We start from the raw sequence: 16919 nt of genomic DNA on the forward strand, positions 1-16919 counted from the left end.
TAAATTCCTACTTCAGCCTTGAGATAGAAGCTGTTTTCTGTCTCTTGGTCCCAGCTTTGATGCACCTGTACAGACATCGCCTTCTGGATGGTAGTGGGGTGAACAGGCAGTGGCTCGGGTGGTTGTTGTCCTTATTGTACTGTATTTTAGTCAATGCCACTCCGACATTGCTCAATCTAATTTTTATATATTTCTTAATTATTTTACTTTTAGATTCAGGTGTATTGTTGTGAGCTGTTAGATACTACTGCACTGTTGGAGCTAGGAACACAAGCATTTCGCTACACCTGCAATAACTTCAGATAAATATGTGTATGTGACCAATACAATTTAATTTGATATGATTTAGATAATGCACATTACATACAAAACAGACACACACAAACACAGAGAGAGAGAGAGAGAGAGAGAGAGAGAGAGAGAGAGAGAGAGAGAGAGAGAGAGAGAGAGAGAGAGAGAGAGAGAGAGAGAGAGAGAGAGAGTAGCACAATCACAAGATGGTGCCGCAAAGTAGTATGGGTTGTACCTCGGTCACTCGCATAATTTCCATTGTTATCAACACTCCACAGACACCACAGTGGACGTAGTGGAGTCACTAAACCTCAAGTCCAAATCGAGTCCCAATTCCCCTGTGCTCGAGTACAAGTCCAAGTCCGAGTCAACAATGGTCGAGTCACGAGTTGAGTACGAATCCCTATGGCTGAAGTCCAAGTCTCAGTGCTCGAGACCTGGTCCAAGTGCTGAAGTCTAAGTCACTGGGTCCACTTTGACTCAAAATAAAGCTATTTACACAGTCAGATATAGCGTAATGGCAAGAGGAATATAGTCAATAAATTGTTTGCTATCCCTTTTCATTTCTTTCTGTGCCACCAAATGTTTGCATATAGGCTACTGGTAATGTTACCAGGGCCATGTTCAGTTGCAAAACGTTCTTGAACGTTGCAGATAGAAGTTCAGAGAGGCATTTTTGTTCTACATAGCATATTTCTATCTGAACGTTCCAATTCGTTGCATCCTGTTGAACGTGCTTCAGGTTGTTAGCAATAGCTAGCTAATGAGGTAACATGACTGAACAAGGTGTAGCCTAAACAAATGGTTTATGCTCTGGTCTGCAAGTAGCCTAGTTTTAGAACGGCCTGCAATATGCTTTATGAATGTAAAATGTGGCCCGAAAAATGCATGATAGAAAGAAAAGAACGTAAAGTCAGTATTATAGGTCATATCTTTTGAATAGTAAGGGCTAGAATCAAGCAATCTTCTCTGAGAAAAAAAGGGAGACTTGGCTACATTGGCTACAAAACATTGCTATGAAATGCAGTGGGGAAAGTGGGAGGGTTGAGCCAGACTACAAATTCAAAGACAGACAACTTTCTATACTCAACAGAGAGAAAAACATACCTAGACTGTTGTATTAAAATTAAACTCAATGCTGCTATCGTATTTCATTTTCTAAAGCAGCTTGTGTTTCTTAACCAGGCAAAGGGTATCTAAAGCAAAGGGAAGCATAGGAGACTGTCTGCCCACACTCATCGCTTGCTCCCCTGCAGCTCACTAGCTGATGTAGGCTGTGTGTGTCGGGTGTGGCATGTCCTTCCTACTGCTGAACAGAACTGCGCTGAGATGCTGTGCTGCTAATATTAATTGTGCTTATCACTGAAAAGCTCTCAATCTCTCAAAAAACTCTTGTCCAGTACACTTAGTTGTCAGATTTAGATAATTTTTCTTTTAGTCAACTGAAATGAAAAGTCAACTGAAATAAAAAATAATTTTTGTTTAGTTAGAGTTTTTCTCAGGGTCTTTTTAGTCAGTTATATTCTCATCAATTGCCACTGGAAAATGTTTGACAAATATTTTAGTCACTATGTTTGTTGATGAAATGAACACTGACACACACAATTTACACATACTGTCACACCCTGATCTGTTTCACCTGTCTTTGTGCTTGTCTCTACCCCCCTCCAGGTGTCGCCCATCTTCTCCATTATCCCCGGGGTATTTATACCTGTGTTCTCTGTTTGTATGTTGCCAGTTCGTCTAGCGTGCTTTCCCATCTTCCTATTTCTTAAGATCTGTTTCCTAGTTTTCTCAGTTCTGACTATTCTGCCTGCCCTGACCCCGAGCCTGCCTGCTGTCTTGTACCTGCCTGACTCTGGCCTGATCACGAAACCCTAACTGTCCTCGACCTGCCCTTTGCCTGCCTTGTGTTCATAATAAATCATCTGAGAACTGTACTATCCGCCTCCTGTGTCTGCATCTGGGTCATATCCTGAGCCGTGATACATACAGATAACTGCCGAAATAAAGAAACACTTGAGTAAATGAGGGATACAAAGTATATTGAAAGCAGGTGCTTCCACACAGGTGTGTTTCCTGAGTTAATTAAGCAATTTACATCCGATCATGTTTAGGGTCATGTATAAAAATGCCCAGTTGCCCATTATTTTAAATACCATGGCTACTGTAGAAGAAGAGATCTCTGTGACTTTGAAAGAGGTGTTACAAAGGAGCATAGGGCGCCTCTTGAGCTTTATGGCAGAATGTAGATTTCCGTCTAAATAGACATTCCCAAAAGTAATTATTTTTCATGAGATGGCCATAAACAATAACTAGTAATGCTGCATAGTTCTTGAAAGGTCCGGAACTTTTTGTTAAAAATAGTTATAAATTGCTGAGGTGCACTCACTTTTGATGACACAAGCTCGAGTACATAGTACAAATATAATGAAAATATATTCAACAACTGTGGGTGAATAGGGCTTGAAATGACTGAAATGCTTTCTAAATATAGTAACAATCAAATTACAAATGACTTACTATAAGATTTCACCTTTCTTATAACTATAGAATAAATATGATCATATTTAGTGACAGTACAAATTTGGCCCCATTTCATATAACTGACGACAGAGCATTTTCTGCCAAGCATCCTCTGAGCAATGCAGAGACACCATTCTAATGTCTGCAGACTCGTTAAAACTTCAGTTTTATGCAAAAAGTGATTTTGTCCCTCTGTGACCAAGGGAAAGTGGCCGTGTTTCAATTCTATAAAATGATGTTGAGAGCTCAAAATCCTGCTGAGAGTATCACAGTGAGATGAAACCACGATTGCTGGATTTGCTCTGTCGCTCAGAGGTAGAGAAAATGTATTATTTTTCTGGATAGGCCAGAAAACCACTCAATGTCCCCTAAATAGGGTAGGGTGTGTGTGTGTGTCTCAGTCACCAGATCTCAACGCAATCTGGAACGGTGCATGAGACAGCGTTTTCCATTATCATACATTTTTGAGAGAGAGAATTTCTTATGGAAGAATGGTGTCGCATCCCTGCAATAGAGTTCCAGACACTTGGAAAATCTATGCCAAGGCGCATTGAAGCGGTTCTGGCAGGTCGTGGTAGCCCAACGCCCTATTAAGACAATTTATGTTGGTGTTTCCTTTATTTTGGCAGTTACCTGTATATTAGGACCGTATCTATTCAACTTCCTGTAAGTCAAGTGAAAGCCCAGTCTAACTGAAAGTTCAGAAACAGTATGATGTTTGTTCCTCCACTCCCACTTTGGGACAGGGATGTTTTTCCTGTTGAAAACGGACTCCCAGGAGGGAGGATAGAAGAGGAGGAGTGTGCCGGGGCCGGGGGAGAGGGGAAGGGGAAGCTATGTAACATCTCACTGAACTTTCTGAACCTTGACCTCTGACTCGTGAGTGCAGAGAGGAGAGAGGAGGGGAAGGGAGCTGTTTCATTATTTTAATTCTCCTGCCTCTCATTCCTTTCTAAATTGTAAAAAAATAGAGCAACTTAGGCATTGAGCATCAAAGAAGTGTAAACACTCAACAAACCAGCTGTGTATGAAGCATGTAAAGCTATCATTCATTGTGTATTAAAAATACCTCCTACAAGTACTTTAAAAAAAGTCAGGGCAGCTTTTCTACTCACTACCATCTGTCTGCATGATTTAGAGGTGCCAACAAAATGCCAGAGGAACAACACAACTGCGAGAGAGAGAGAGAGATTACACAGATCCACAAAGAATTTGAAAACAAATCCAATTTTGATAAACTCCCATATCTACTGGGTGAAATACCACAGTGTGCCATCACAGCAGCAAGATCTGTGACCTGTTGCCACAAGAAAAGGACAACCAGTGAAGAACAAACACCATTGTAAAATACAACCCATATTTATGTTTATTAATTATCCCTGTTGTGTACTTTAACTATTTGCACATTGTTACAACACTGTATATAGATATAATATGACATTTGAAATGTCTTTATTATTTTGGAACTTCTGTGTGTATAATGTTTCCTGTTCATTTTTATTGTTTATTATCTACTTCACTTGCTTTGGCAATGTTAACATGCTTGCCATGCCAATAAAGACCTGAAATTGAATTGAAAGAGAAAGAGAAAGAGAAAGAGAAAGAGAGAGAGAGAGAGAGAGAGAGAGAGAGAGAGAGAGAGAGCGAGAGAGAGAGAGAGAGAGAGAGAAAGGGCATTGCCTCCCTCACAGACACCTTTATCATTCTCCTCTTTATCCACTTTAACAGCGCGGACCAGAATCATCCTTCAATCCTTCATAGCTCACCTGTGTAATTAAACATGAATGGAACACAGTTTATGAATCACCGGATCACACGCTTATCCCACGCAAAGGTGACATAAGAATTTCTCTATGAGAGGGAATTTAAATTATATCTCGTGTGGGAGAGAAAGGGGTGAGAGGGCGCAATGATGTATGAGGAGGAGTCAACTCTCTTCAGGAACGTCATCACCTCTGGTTTGAGATGAGCAGAGCTGTGATTTGTCTTTCAACACTTTAAAACCTATCCATCCTTTAAATCAGCAAGTCTTGCACTGTACACAGACCAGGGACTTTCCAGAGCTAAATAGAGTGTGAGAAGAGAGGGATACAATTTAAATAACTAGTTCTAACAGCTCATAAATCTATGGGATGTGAGCTTGTCAATGCCTAGCCCACTACAGGACCTCATGTTGGCGCCTACGGCGGTAGAGGTTGAGGGCTGAGTTATTGAGGATTCACTGAGAATGTGAATAAAGAAGTCATTGGTTTTCTAAAGCTTAAACTGCCCATCGACACTCACCAATGGCCAGGGTTATGGTTCTGGCCAGGGTTGAGAGTGTAAGAAGACATGGAGACTGAGAGGATATGGTGGCTGTGCCAGAGGCGCCAAAATCACTGACTCAGCAATTCCTCTGCCAACACTCCGGCTTTGATGTCTGTTAACCCTCAATGGCTGCCATGTTGAGGTTGTTGGAGTTGGTTTTTTAATGATTAGGCATCTTATGAGTCACCTGACATTGCTCTGCATCATATAGAACAAAACATTTGGTATGTGACTGTCCCGATCCCAGTCAATCATTGTTAGGTAATATGGGCCAGTGGCCTACGCTTATGTAAATTCCACCACTGCTGTGCTCAAAACTCAATTTTTATCGATTAAGCCTGTGATGTTTTAAGTAGTATCCATTTAATTTTTTATTGTATAATATGTTGTGTGATTTGGGGATGTGATTCCTTGGGGGGGGGGGGGTGTAAAGTAATGACTGTTGAGGATGTGCTCTTTCCCTTCTATCAGATTCCTAGCATGCCATGCATTCTTAAGTAGATTTCTCTCGCCAATGTGCCGAGAGCAGTAAAACACACCTGTCTGTTTCAGGACTCTTTCCTATCGATTATCATCACCACAACAACACAAGGTAAAAAGAGTTAAAGATTTGATGATCTGGAATTCCAATAAAAAGTTAGAGAGATGGACCACGAAGTCATGGTTCCTTTTCCGAGATACAGTACTGGCTCAAGACATATGCTGATTGGAGTATTTAGCTATAATTTATGTCTCTTTTTTATTTTGTCTCAGGAATTATGCTATCCGTGGCCTGTTTAAGTAAGTATTTTTATTGCCACGTTCCCTATCATAGCCATGACGTAACAGAGAGATTCACTGATGTATGGTATTGAAACTATACAGCATAATAAAAAAACATCCCATTATGTTGTCTACCAAGTGCATTACTGGCGACACGTTTGTTGTGTCTGCTTCGAAAGTAAAAATGGCCCCAAAGGCTTCAAACATTTAGGTGACCCAGGTTAGACAAACAGAGTGACGGGGGCAGGCTTGGGCACATTTCTACAGATGCAACAACATCTTGATTTATTCATGTCCGCGCTCTGTGGCTGTCCTGCTGCCAACCCACTAGGGGAGCGCAGACTTTCAACAGTACATAAAAATAGTCACGGAACAAGGAAATACAAGATAGCTCTTTCAGATGTGTTTACAAATGGCCCTTGTTTAGAGAAATTAGCTGGAATCAGGGCCTATCGTGCCATAGTAGGATTGTTGTGATTCTGGGAGCCAAAGGAAGGCCTAGTACTGCTGTGTATGCTGTGTTGGAGATTCTAGTTAAATTGTTGTCATGTCCTAGGTCAGCTGATGCTCTGCTAAATGCTGCAGTCAACCACACAACATTTCCTCTAGCTTTACCTCCACAAGAGTCTTGAGTTTCTTACGGCATATTTGTATTCTCCTTGGGTTACTTTTACACTGACAGAATGTACACGACACCATTTATTCACTCTGTCCTTAACTACTTTGTAATACGGAGACTGCACTGATCTTTAATGACATATAAGTTCTTAATTGTCTGTTTGCGGTGCTTGACTTGGGATGGAAGAAATGCAGGAGCTGTCTTTTTCCAAGTGAGACCATTAGATTATGTTCACCGAAATTCACAAATGACATTATGCTATAGAGATCTCTGAGTATTCACTGTTAACAGTTTACACATTTTCAATGACTTCTCCATGACTTAACCAAATTTTCATGACTATTATTATAACCTACATGAAAAAGTAAGACTTATTGACACTACAAAGCTGCTGTGTCTGATCCCATGTAGACCTACCACCTCCTGCTGTTGTGCCCTTGATCAAGGCACTTAGTCATACAGTTGTACAGTTGAAGTCGGAAGTTTACATACACTTAGGTTGGAGTTATTAAAACTAGTTTTTCAACCACTATAGTTTTGGCAAGTCGGTTAGGACATCTACTGTGTGCATGACACAAGTAATATTTCCAACAATTGTTTACAAACAGATTATTTCACTTATAATTCACTGGGTCACAAGTTTACATACACTAAGTTGACTGTGCCTTTAAACAGCTTGGAAAATACCTGAAAATGATGTTATGGCTTTAGAAGCTTCTAATAGGCTAATTGACATAATTTGAGTCAATTGGAGGTGCACCTGTGGATGTATTTCAAGGCCTACCTTCAAACTCAGTGCCTCTTTGCTTGAAATCAAGGGGAAATCAAAATAAATCAGCCAAGACATCAGAAAATAAATTGTAGACCTCCACAAGTCTGGTTCATCCTTTGGAGCAATTTCCAAACGTCTAATCGTAGCATGTTCATCTGTACAAACAATAGTACGCAAGTATAAACACCATGGGACCACGCAGCCGTCATACCGCTCAGGAAGGAGATGCGTTCTGTTTCCTAGAGATGAACGTATTTTGTGAGAAAAGTGCAAATAAATCCCAGAACAACAGCAAAGGACCTTGAGAAGATGCTGGAGGAAACAGGTACAAATGTATCTATATCCACAGGATATCGACATAATCTGAAAGGCCGCTCAGCAAGGAAGAAGCCACTGCTCCAAAACCGCCATAAAAAAGCCAGACTACGGTTTGCAATTGCACATGGGGACAAAGATCGTACTTTTTGGAGAAATGTCCTCTGGTCTGATGAAACAAAAATAGAACTGTTTGGTCATAATGACCATCGTTATGTTTGGAGGAAAAAGGGGGACGCTTGCAAGCCAAAGAACACCATCCCAACCGTGAAGCTTGGGGGTGGCAGCATCATGTTGTGGGGGTGCTTTGCTGCAGGAGGGATTGGTGCACTTCACAAAATAGATGGCTTCATGAGGAAGGTAAATTATGTGGATATATTGAAGCAACAACTCAAGACATCAGTCAGGAAGTTAATGCTTGGTCGCAAATGGGTCTTCCAAATGGACACTGACCCCAAGCATACTTCCAAAGTTGTGGCAAAATTGCTTAAAGACAACAAAGTCAAGGTATCGGAGTGGCCATCACAAAGCCCTGACCTCAAACCTATAGAGAATCTGTGGGCAGAACTGAAAAAGTGTGTGCGAGCAAGGAGGCCTACAAACCTGACTCAGTTACACTAGCTCTGTCAGGAGGAATGGGCCAAAATTCACACAACTTACTGTGGGAAGCTTGTGGAAGGCTACCTGCAACGTTTGACCCAAGTTAAACAATTTAAAGGCAATGCTACCAAATACTAATTTAGTGTATGTACACTTCTGACCCACTGGTAATGTGATGAAAGAAATAAAAGCTGAAATAAATAATTCTCTCTACTATTATTCTGACATTTCACATTCTTAAAATAAAGTGGTGACCCTAACTGACCTAAGACAGGGAATGCTTACAAGGATTAAATGTCAGGAATTGTGAAAAACTGAGTTTAAATATATTTGGCTACGGTGTATGTAAACTTCCGACTTCAACTGTAGAACTGCTCTGTTAGTCACATGTTGTCAACATATGTCCACATGGAGAGCTCCTAGGTGAGCAGGCATGGCTTTTTCAACATTACAACCAAATACTTTTGTCTTTATAAAATGATTCCCTCATTCAATAAATCTGGGATCAAATGGATAAGGTAGACTACTTCAAGCACGATATCTAACTAGGCATGTTTATATATAAAGCTTAAATATTCATGTTTCGGGGGAGATCTATGCACAGCAAGTTATTTGTCCATTAGGCTATTTTTACGTTGTGACAGTTACGTGGCTACTGTTTAATAGAGGGGAATCCCAGCTTTCCAATGGTGCAGATTTATTTAGGCTCTACAGCGCCAGTGGAAAGGCAACAACAAAATGAATGCTTAGGTAGCTATAGTTAACTAGCAACATAACTGCTACAAGTTATGTTTTGAATTGGTGATCAAGTTAGTCTGTCCGTCATTATTTTATACCTGCTGCTGTATATTTTAAATAAATACAAACATTTCGCTACACCCGCAATAACATCTGTTAAACATGTGTATGTGACAAATAAAATGTAATTTGATTTGAAATGTTGCTCTCTCTCTCCTCGGGCAACGGCCTACTCTCACAAGCACATATGCAGCACCACAGACATGTACTGAAGGGTCATTCCTATAACGGCTGATATGTCGTTTTTTTTATTGATTGATCATATTTAAAAGTGTGCCTTCATGAATTACATGAACAACAATTATGAAACTAATTGCCATGACTTTTGATGACCTTACAAACCATAATTTGACAACATGGAACAGCGCATCATGTCATTCAGGCGGGCACATTTTCAATCTGGTTCAATCTCAAACAGCCTACCGTCACTCACAGATTCACAGACTAGCTGAAAATAAACTTCAACAAAGCGGAATCAGGAAATGAATGCCTACTCTCCGTTGCTATTCAATGAAGATCCCACCTTCATTCCACTTTGATCAACCTTTTTTGCCTCGGTGTGTGAATCTGGGCCAGCGATAGGCTACTTTGCTTTTATAGAGGAGCCGGTACGCAATTCCCAAAAAATGTGAAGTGCCGGTATGGCGTTCCGGACAGCTCCGGCCCAAGTCAAGCAATGTTTGTTTGATTCATTTGGTACTTGACTGGCACTTGAGCTGACACTCACCTTTGAAGAAGCTCTTGACCTTCAGGTACCCAACGCTGAGGCGGAGCACGGAGAGTTTGTCCAGGCGAGAGCACACATCCTCAGGGAATGGTAGGAGGCCCGTCAGCCTGTCCAGCTCCCCGTTCAGCCGATCCCGGTGGCGTTTGGAAGGGTTCGACTTAACCACTTCTGGAGCAGGGGTTTTCTTGCTGAGAGGCAAAGAGACATGATCATTGTGGTTAGTTTGTTGTAAAATGCACTGTACTTCTTAATGGCCAGTGTACACATCAATCTTTAGACTGTAGCTTACCTAAAATATGTGTCTATGACATATGTTATTATAGCTAAATGTCATAAGCTTTAAATGCCTGGCAAGAGTGACATCCACTAAAACAGCTTCCTGTGATGAAATAAGAAGCATGAAGCATTTAACAATAGAAACATTTCGTAACACTGTCATAAGCAGAGGGGAACAGGAACTTTAAAAACGAAATGAACCAAGACTGACTCACTTCAGTCATCCTTGCCTGCAGGCCCTGCCAGGGCGTGGCATCCTCTGAGTTGGGGGTACGATAGGGATGTACAGTTCATAAACAATTTGTTATTTTTGAACAAATTCAAATTGTTTTTCCAAGTGACTCTTTCATTTGAATTGTTCATTTGACCTGCTGCTGGCCGTAATGAGTCCTACAGCAGGATTAACACGTGCTCCCCAGCTCAGCGGCTCCGGAGACGTGCTCCTACCAACAACTGTCTTTCACGTGCACACAGAAAATAGTTCATGCTGCAGGCCGCATAGAGAAGGAAAAGGCATATATTTAACGCATAACTGATCACATGGTGCAAAAAACGAATGCAATTAATTGATTATTGTTTGTTATCGATGGACACAGCTTTCTACCAAAACATACACAGGCTGCCTCTGCTCAACACTCGAACTTGAGAATTAACTAATCATTTGGGGGGGCTTCTGGAGTTCGCAAAACGATTTTGTTGTGCTAATCTCCCTCGCGCAGTCAAGCAATTGCATTACGCCAAGAGTCGTTCACAATCTAGTCCGTTTGCGGCCGCAATTACAACTTGTTTCAAAGGTGTCAAGAAATAATCTTATTTGTATGCCTAGCAATCAGAAATGTACATTGTTTTGAAGCACACTTTCAGAATTCTCAGTCACAAACGACAGCTCCAATAAGACCCCTATGGCGAACTAGAGTCTTGTAGAATCATGATTCTTTCAAATTTTTGGGGTCCAGCGTGCTCTGGGCATTACTGAATCAAATAAACAAATTCATGTTTTTTGGACTGAATGAGTTGAAAAGTCGGTAAAAACAGCCAAACTTCCCATCACTGGTGTATGACACACTAATAAAAACATGAACAGTATCGAAACCCAGTGAGCAATAGTGGTGCGCCGCTTACATTATTGAAACCCACTGTGCAATGTGGTACGCCACTCTTGCCCGAACGCAGGAAAGACGATGCAACTCATAAATGTGACTAATAAACATAGTGAAGCACACTGTTTTATAATGTGAGTCATCATGCATCATTAGCCTACTGAGATAGGAGTCAGACGAGACAATCGCAGCGCCTAAGGCCAGAGTGATGGCCTGCTTTAAGTAGAAAAGCATTGAACACCCTACGGTGCAGCTGCTGGCATGCATTATACAAATATCACTCCTCTCTACAGTTTATCCAAGATTAAATGTCCTGCAATGCAAAAAAAGCCTGTATAGTGGAAAAATAACAATTAACAAAGATGGACAGTTGTTAATGTCTACAAACGTTCACATCTATTTAATAATCCCAATGCAACCTTGAGGCCTTAAATTAGATTTTCTTTCTAATTTCCAGTGTGTCAAAACCGAGTATTTTTGGCCACATCAGAGGCTACTCATGGTCTTTCTTTGTTTTGTTGAGCTTATGTTCTATTTCACTTCAGGAGCAACTGTGTGATGAAGTCTTGGGACCACCATTGTTGACCACCACACATGTCATTAATTGCAAATCAGACACACATGCTCAGGCTCAAGCCAAGCATGCTGGGACTGGAAGAGAGGGAGGGAGGGAGATGACACATACCCTAAACCCAAATCATGGGAGCCAGGAGGCTACAACTCCCCTCACACCTGCTGGAGCAAAAGTGGACGACTTCAGTACACCATTAAACGTTTTCAAATGTGGGTTAAGGGTTGGGGGAGTGGCAGCTGCTATTTATCTCAAGGGCTTTGTTCTAACGGTGCCTGTAAGACATACTGTAGCAGTAAGACAATGAATTCTCAGGGGACAAAATGCATATTCACACCAACTGGAGAAAAACCATGATAAGGGGGCTATATAAGGTTTTAATCCATTTCAATACAACAGTCCAACTCAACACAAGACCCAACCCAAAGTAGTGTAGGCTAGTGAGCAGCAGGAGATAACAGCTGCTGGTCAAGTTCAACAACCACACATCTCCCCTCCTCCCAAATTCAAGGGTTCCACCTTCCTCACAGAGCTGTTTCTGCCATACTTTGTGTGACTTTCCCATTACAGAAACTGCCGATGATCATATGTCGTTTTTTTTCCCTTTTCCCTATTAAATGACCTGCAGGGAATACAGCCATAATTCAATTCCCGGCCTTAGACCCAAGCAATACCTAACCAGAAATAGAGCAAGACTGACCTCACTTTTCAAAAACGCCTGCGGAGACAAAAGCCAGTATTCAGACCCATTTTTTCCACCTTCAGTTGCAGTGCATCTTGGGACTCCATACACAGACATCACGGCAGTCATTGTTAGAGTGAGAGCAAACTAGGTTTACCTCATCTCTCTCTTCCTCTCTCATGGATAGCCTATTTAAAGTGCAAAAAGACATGGCTGAACCCAAAGACCCTTCACTCTGATTCAAAGGGATTCATGTTGCACAGAGTACATTGTAATGCAATCGGCATGCTTTTGTCTGCTCAAAGTGGGTGGTTTGGGGATCATGAAAGTATTTTGAACAGGCCGAGAATACATCCAAAAATGCGTAGGATACACCCATAACTTCAATCATGCAATCAGATCTAACAACTTTGAAACCATGGACTTATTCAGCCACATGGTGGACTGGAGTGGGCACTCACTCAAACAGCACACGACATTTAGCATAAGCGGCCACTGACACACTCTAATGAAGGATAGCTTACTACACTACAGAAACCCTGAAGGAAAGGCTACACACACACAGAGAGCTACTTTATTTTACAATATCCACCCGCCGACATCTTCCTTCCTTGTATCTGTTCCTGAGGTGCTCTGAACATTCCTTCCACCTAAGCTCTGTTAGTTGCGGATGAAAATGGATTGATCCGTTTCATCCGCTACGGCTCCACACCACCGTACCGTATGGACACCCCACTTCAAGTTGTCCTGTAGCCAGCCAGGAGGGCATCTCTCCTGGCAAGGAAACTGAGTGAGTCCCCCTCCCCACAAACCCCCAGGGAGCTGCAGTCTGATCAGCTGATCCCTACCACTAGAAAGACTGAGGGCTGCTGCCTATACGAAAAAGAAAGACTGGCTATGAAGGCTGGTATCACCATGGTATTACCATCCTTGTTACTCTGTTCAAAGAAACTGTTTCTTGTCTCGAACTAAAACCCATTCCCCAGATCAGTGGGGGCAACATAAAAGAGACAGTGTAGCGTTATTAAGCATTATTTAAGGTTGAAAGTAGAGTGTGTTTTTTCTCTCTCCACATAAACAACAGTAGCACACTCAGGTACATTACTAAACTACAAGTTTGTTAAAATATGTCTTTGGTCTGACATGTAGGCTGCAGTTAGAACTAACAGGTCCTAGTGAATTTCTGTTGTGGCCTAAGTTCAGCTGAGAACAGTGACTTGATGTATACAGTTGAGGCTGTTGTGGAGGCCTCCCTGTACATATGAGACAACCATAGAACAATAAGCCACTATGCTGTTGTGCAGAAGATTTGATTTGGCTTTCTGCCTCATCTCTATCAGCTAGACTGTGTGTACACACACACACACACACACACCTACCTTTCCCCCATTGTTAGTTAGTAGAGACATACTAATCCCCCTACCTCGCTGTTGGCCAACAATAATGTTGACACCAGCGGAACATGGTAAGCACTCTCATAATAAGCTTTTTGTCACGTTCTGAAACGGATTAACAACTGTAACACCATAGAAATCATTGGAAATCTACTTATGAACTGCCACAAAATTAAACATTCAATAATACATTTTATCTTAATCATCTGTAACTCTCACACACTCACAAACATACACAAACACACACACGCTACTTAAGCTACCATGCAAACACAGAAACACACACACACACACACACACACACACACACACACACACACACACACACACACACACACACACTTTCCCACTATTTTTTCCACAGAGACTTTAATAACCTTTAGGAAATAATTAAGTCATATTGTCACACAGTGGGCTCTGGGAGTAATCACAACCTGATGTAGAAATGTCTCAGATATACTGTATATGTTAAACACTTTAATTCAGGTTGGCAACTTAACTATGCAATTACAATAGTACTAATGTGTAAGTTGTCCATGTACTTTTTAATTGTACATTTTAGAGGCCTAACAGAACAATCTGTAATTTATATGGAAAGAATAGCAAGTTACTAAAAATATAATATTGGATATCTTTACTGTAATGCACATATTTGGTCTAACATGATTAGGCCTATAACCACTTGTAGAATGCTTTAACTTACTGAAAACACGTGGGCAGAAACTTATGAAAGCATGCCATAGGCCTATGAGCAAAGGTGAGAGAAAAAAAAGAGAGATTCAGATGGACAGAACCCTTTTGGAATGCTACTATGCAGTGACCACAGCCTTTTACAGTCAGACTCATGGTGCCATTGTGCTGCAAAACCCAGATGGCTGTCCAGGAAACCTTAGGCCTCTCTGAACAGCCCCACATCTTCACAAAGGCAGAGACATAAGTCTGCACAGGCACAGGTCTAAAGTTACTTATTTTTTGTTGGGATTTATACTGGGAAAGGGAAAATTTGAAAAAACTGTATATGATTTCACTTACATGGAGAACATAGACGTTTAACAGACACAAGCACACACGCACACATAGCTGTAACACATTCCATCAAATCTCAAGGTTGTTTATGGTGAACACCAATTTTGTCTGGTTGTTTGACAAATCCTACATGTCATGCCTAAAGAAAATGTATTTAGAATGCATAAAAAGAACTGCATGAAGATGGTAATGAACTAATATTAACCTGGTTAAATCAACGTTTTTACATTTAATTCTTAGGATATATTATAGTAAGCAAATACGTATCTAGGTGTTATTAATTATTCATGCATGTGAAACATTCTCAATACTTTATTGGAATCATAAAAAAAGGGGAAACAGTGGAAAAGTCATGTCATAGCATACTAGTAGCCTACAACAAATACAAACATATTGCACCGCTTTAGTTTTCCATGAAGGAAAACTTTTTTCTCTCCTTCCAGCCAAGCTATTAGTAAATCTCACTTAGTCGCGAAAAACTGCATTATAAAACATACGTTTCTTTTGTAACTGGGTTGTGTAATAACAGCGCGTGTCAAAAGATATGCTTAAGCGAAAAAAGTAGGAAAGACACAGAAGTGTTTTCGCATAATGAGAAGAAACCGTATCAGATTACAATAACATACTTCCGGCCAGCGATCATCCCGCGCACCCCGCCCTCCTTTAAGCATCGCGTGAGAGCGCAGCCGACTCTCAAACTTGATTGTGATTAATACAAGAGAACTATTTCCATGCCAGACCAAAACTATACACGATGAGAGATTCTTAAGGTGACCCGGTGAAAACTAAATGGAGGCACAAGAACTTCTGGTCAGGCACAAATTTACAGCAACACATCAACACAACACACATGCACTATTACTAGCTGTGTGTGCGTAAACGTGAGACTTTGTCCACTGTCTGTGTAGAAAGAAAGCCAGTTACCCCAGAAGATAGACTAGAAAACTAGCAATAGACCAACACTAATAACCATTTATGAAGAAAATAATCAAACAGCACGAAGTAAATGATTATATTTAGCTGCATGGATAAATATGCAATGTATAGCCTAAACATATTAATTATATCTCACCTGGCTATTGGATACGATATTGAATTGACTGTTACTGAAATTACATCGAACGAGAGTTAAATAACTCACTTGACATTATAATGTATGTAATGCACACATTGTATGTGCATTAGCATATTCTTGAGAAATTGCATTATAAAATGTCAATATATTTGATATATATGGTCGGGAAAAGACATGTAGCAAATGTTATAATCATGCACGATTCTGTACACTATCTAGCTCATGCTAGACCTAAATCAGACTTCCCAAAATATTTATTGTCAAGTCAAACAGGTTTAAATGACATCCTTACATTTTCTGAACGGGCTTCTTCCGCTTTTTGACAGCATAGACTCCAGCGTTACTCAACATGGTGACGCTTCTGCTGTAAATCGGCTATAAAATGTTCAAAAACACCAACAAAATAACATTCACTGTCTTCCTCACAGACAGTTCTCAAATAACAAGGGAAGTTAATATCCAGACATCAGTGAATCCCTTCAAAGATAATTTGTTCTTAACTGACTTGCCTAGTTAAATAAAGGTAAAAAAAAATAAAAAAAATAAATAAAAAACGTTTAAAAATAGAGAGGTCTCTTTGTAACGCAGATCTCCCGCAACGCGACGTAGACAGTCCCAGGCGGTCAAAATCGACCGTGTTAGATGCGCGGTGAAAATCCAGAAGTGTTTGGGGGATTAAGCAAGTTCAGGAAAATTCCCCTAAATGAATAGCCTAATATGTGCGTGACCCTGTTCTTTTTCCGTGAGAAGTCCAGTCTCTCCAGACCCCCAAACAAACAATAAAATAGTTATTCTAAAGGGGTAGATTTTGCCGTAGCCCAATCCAACCCCTTGAACAGTTTCGGAGCTGCTCCTTTACAGCAGGTAAAATTGGCCTATCGTTTTTGGCATGGGGCGTTGTCAGGAAATCATACACGGACAGTCAGAGCACTTTTAAGGTGGACCAGAATAGAAGTGGAGAGCCGAGAGCAGTAGAAACAGCGCAAAGCACCCCCAACGTTTGTCGCGTGCATTAAATCGATTATAAACACATTCATTTTCATTTGGAAGTCATTAGCAGTAGAATCAGTTAAACATT

General features: G+C 40.8%; 1 protein-coding gene across 1 annotated transcript in view; it reads right to left on the reverse strand.

Annotated features, from left to right (window-relative positions):
• Window positions 1-16718, reverse strand: part of ahr2b (aryl hydrocarbon receptor 2 beta) — a 47791-nt gene extending 31073 nt beyond the window's left edge. The window contains 2 exon segments of the mRNA NM_001123556.1: window positions 9718-9905; window positions 16134-16718. Of these exon segments, the coding sequence (NP_001117028.1) occupies window positions 9718-9905; window positions 16134-16192 (247 nt within the window). The 5' untranslated portion in view covers window positions 16193-16718.
• Between the last annotated feature and the right edge of the window lie 201 nt (window positions 16719-16919).

The sequence above is a fragment of the Salmo salar genome, chromosome 25, assembly GCF_965601325.2.
Source record: "Salmo salar chromosome 25, fSalSal1, whole genome shotgun sequence".
NCBI lineage: Eukaryota > Metazoa > Chordata > Actinopteri > Salmoniformes > Salmonidae > Salmo > Salmo salar.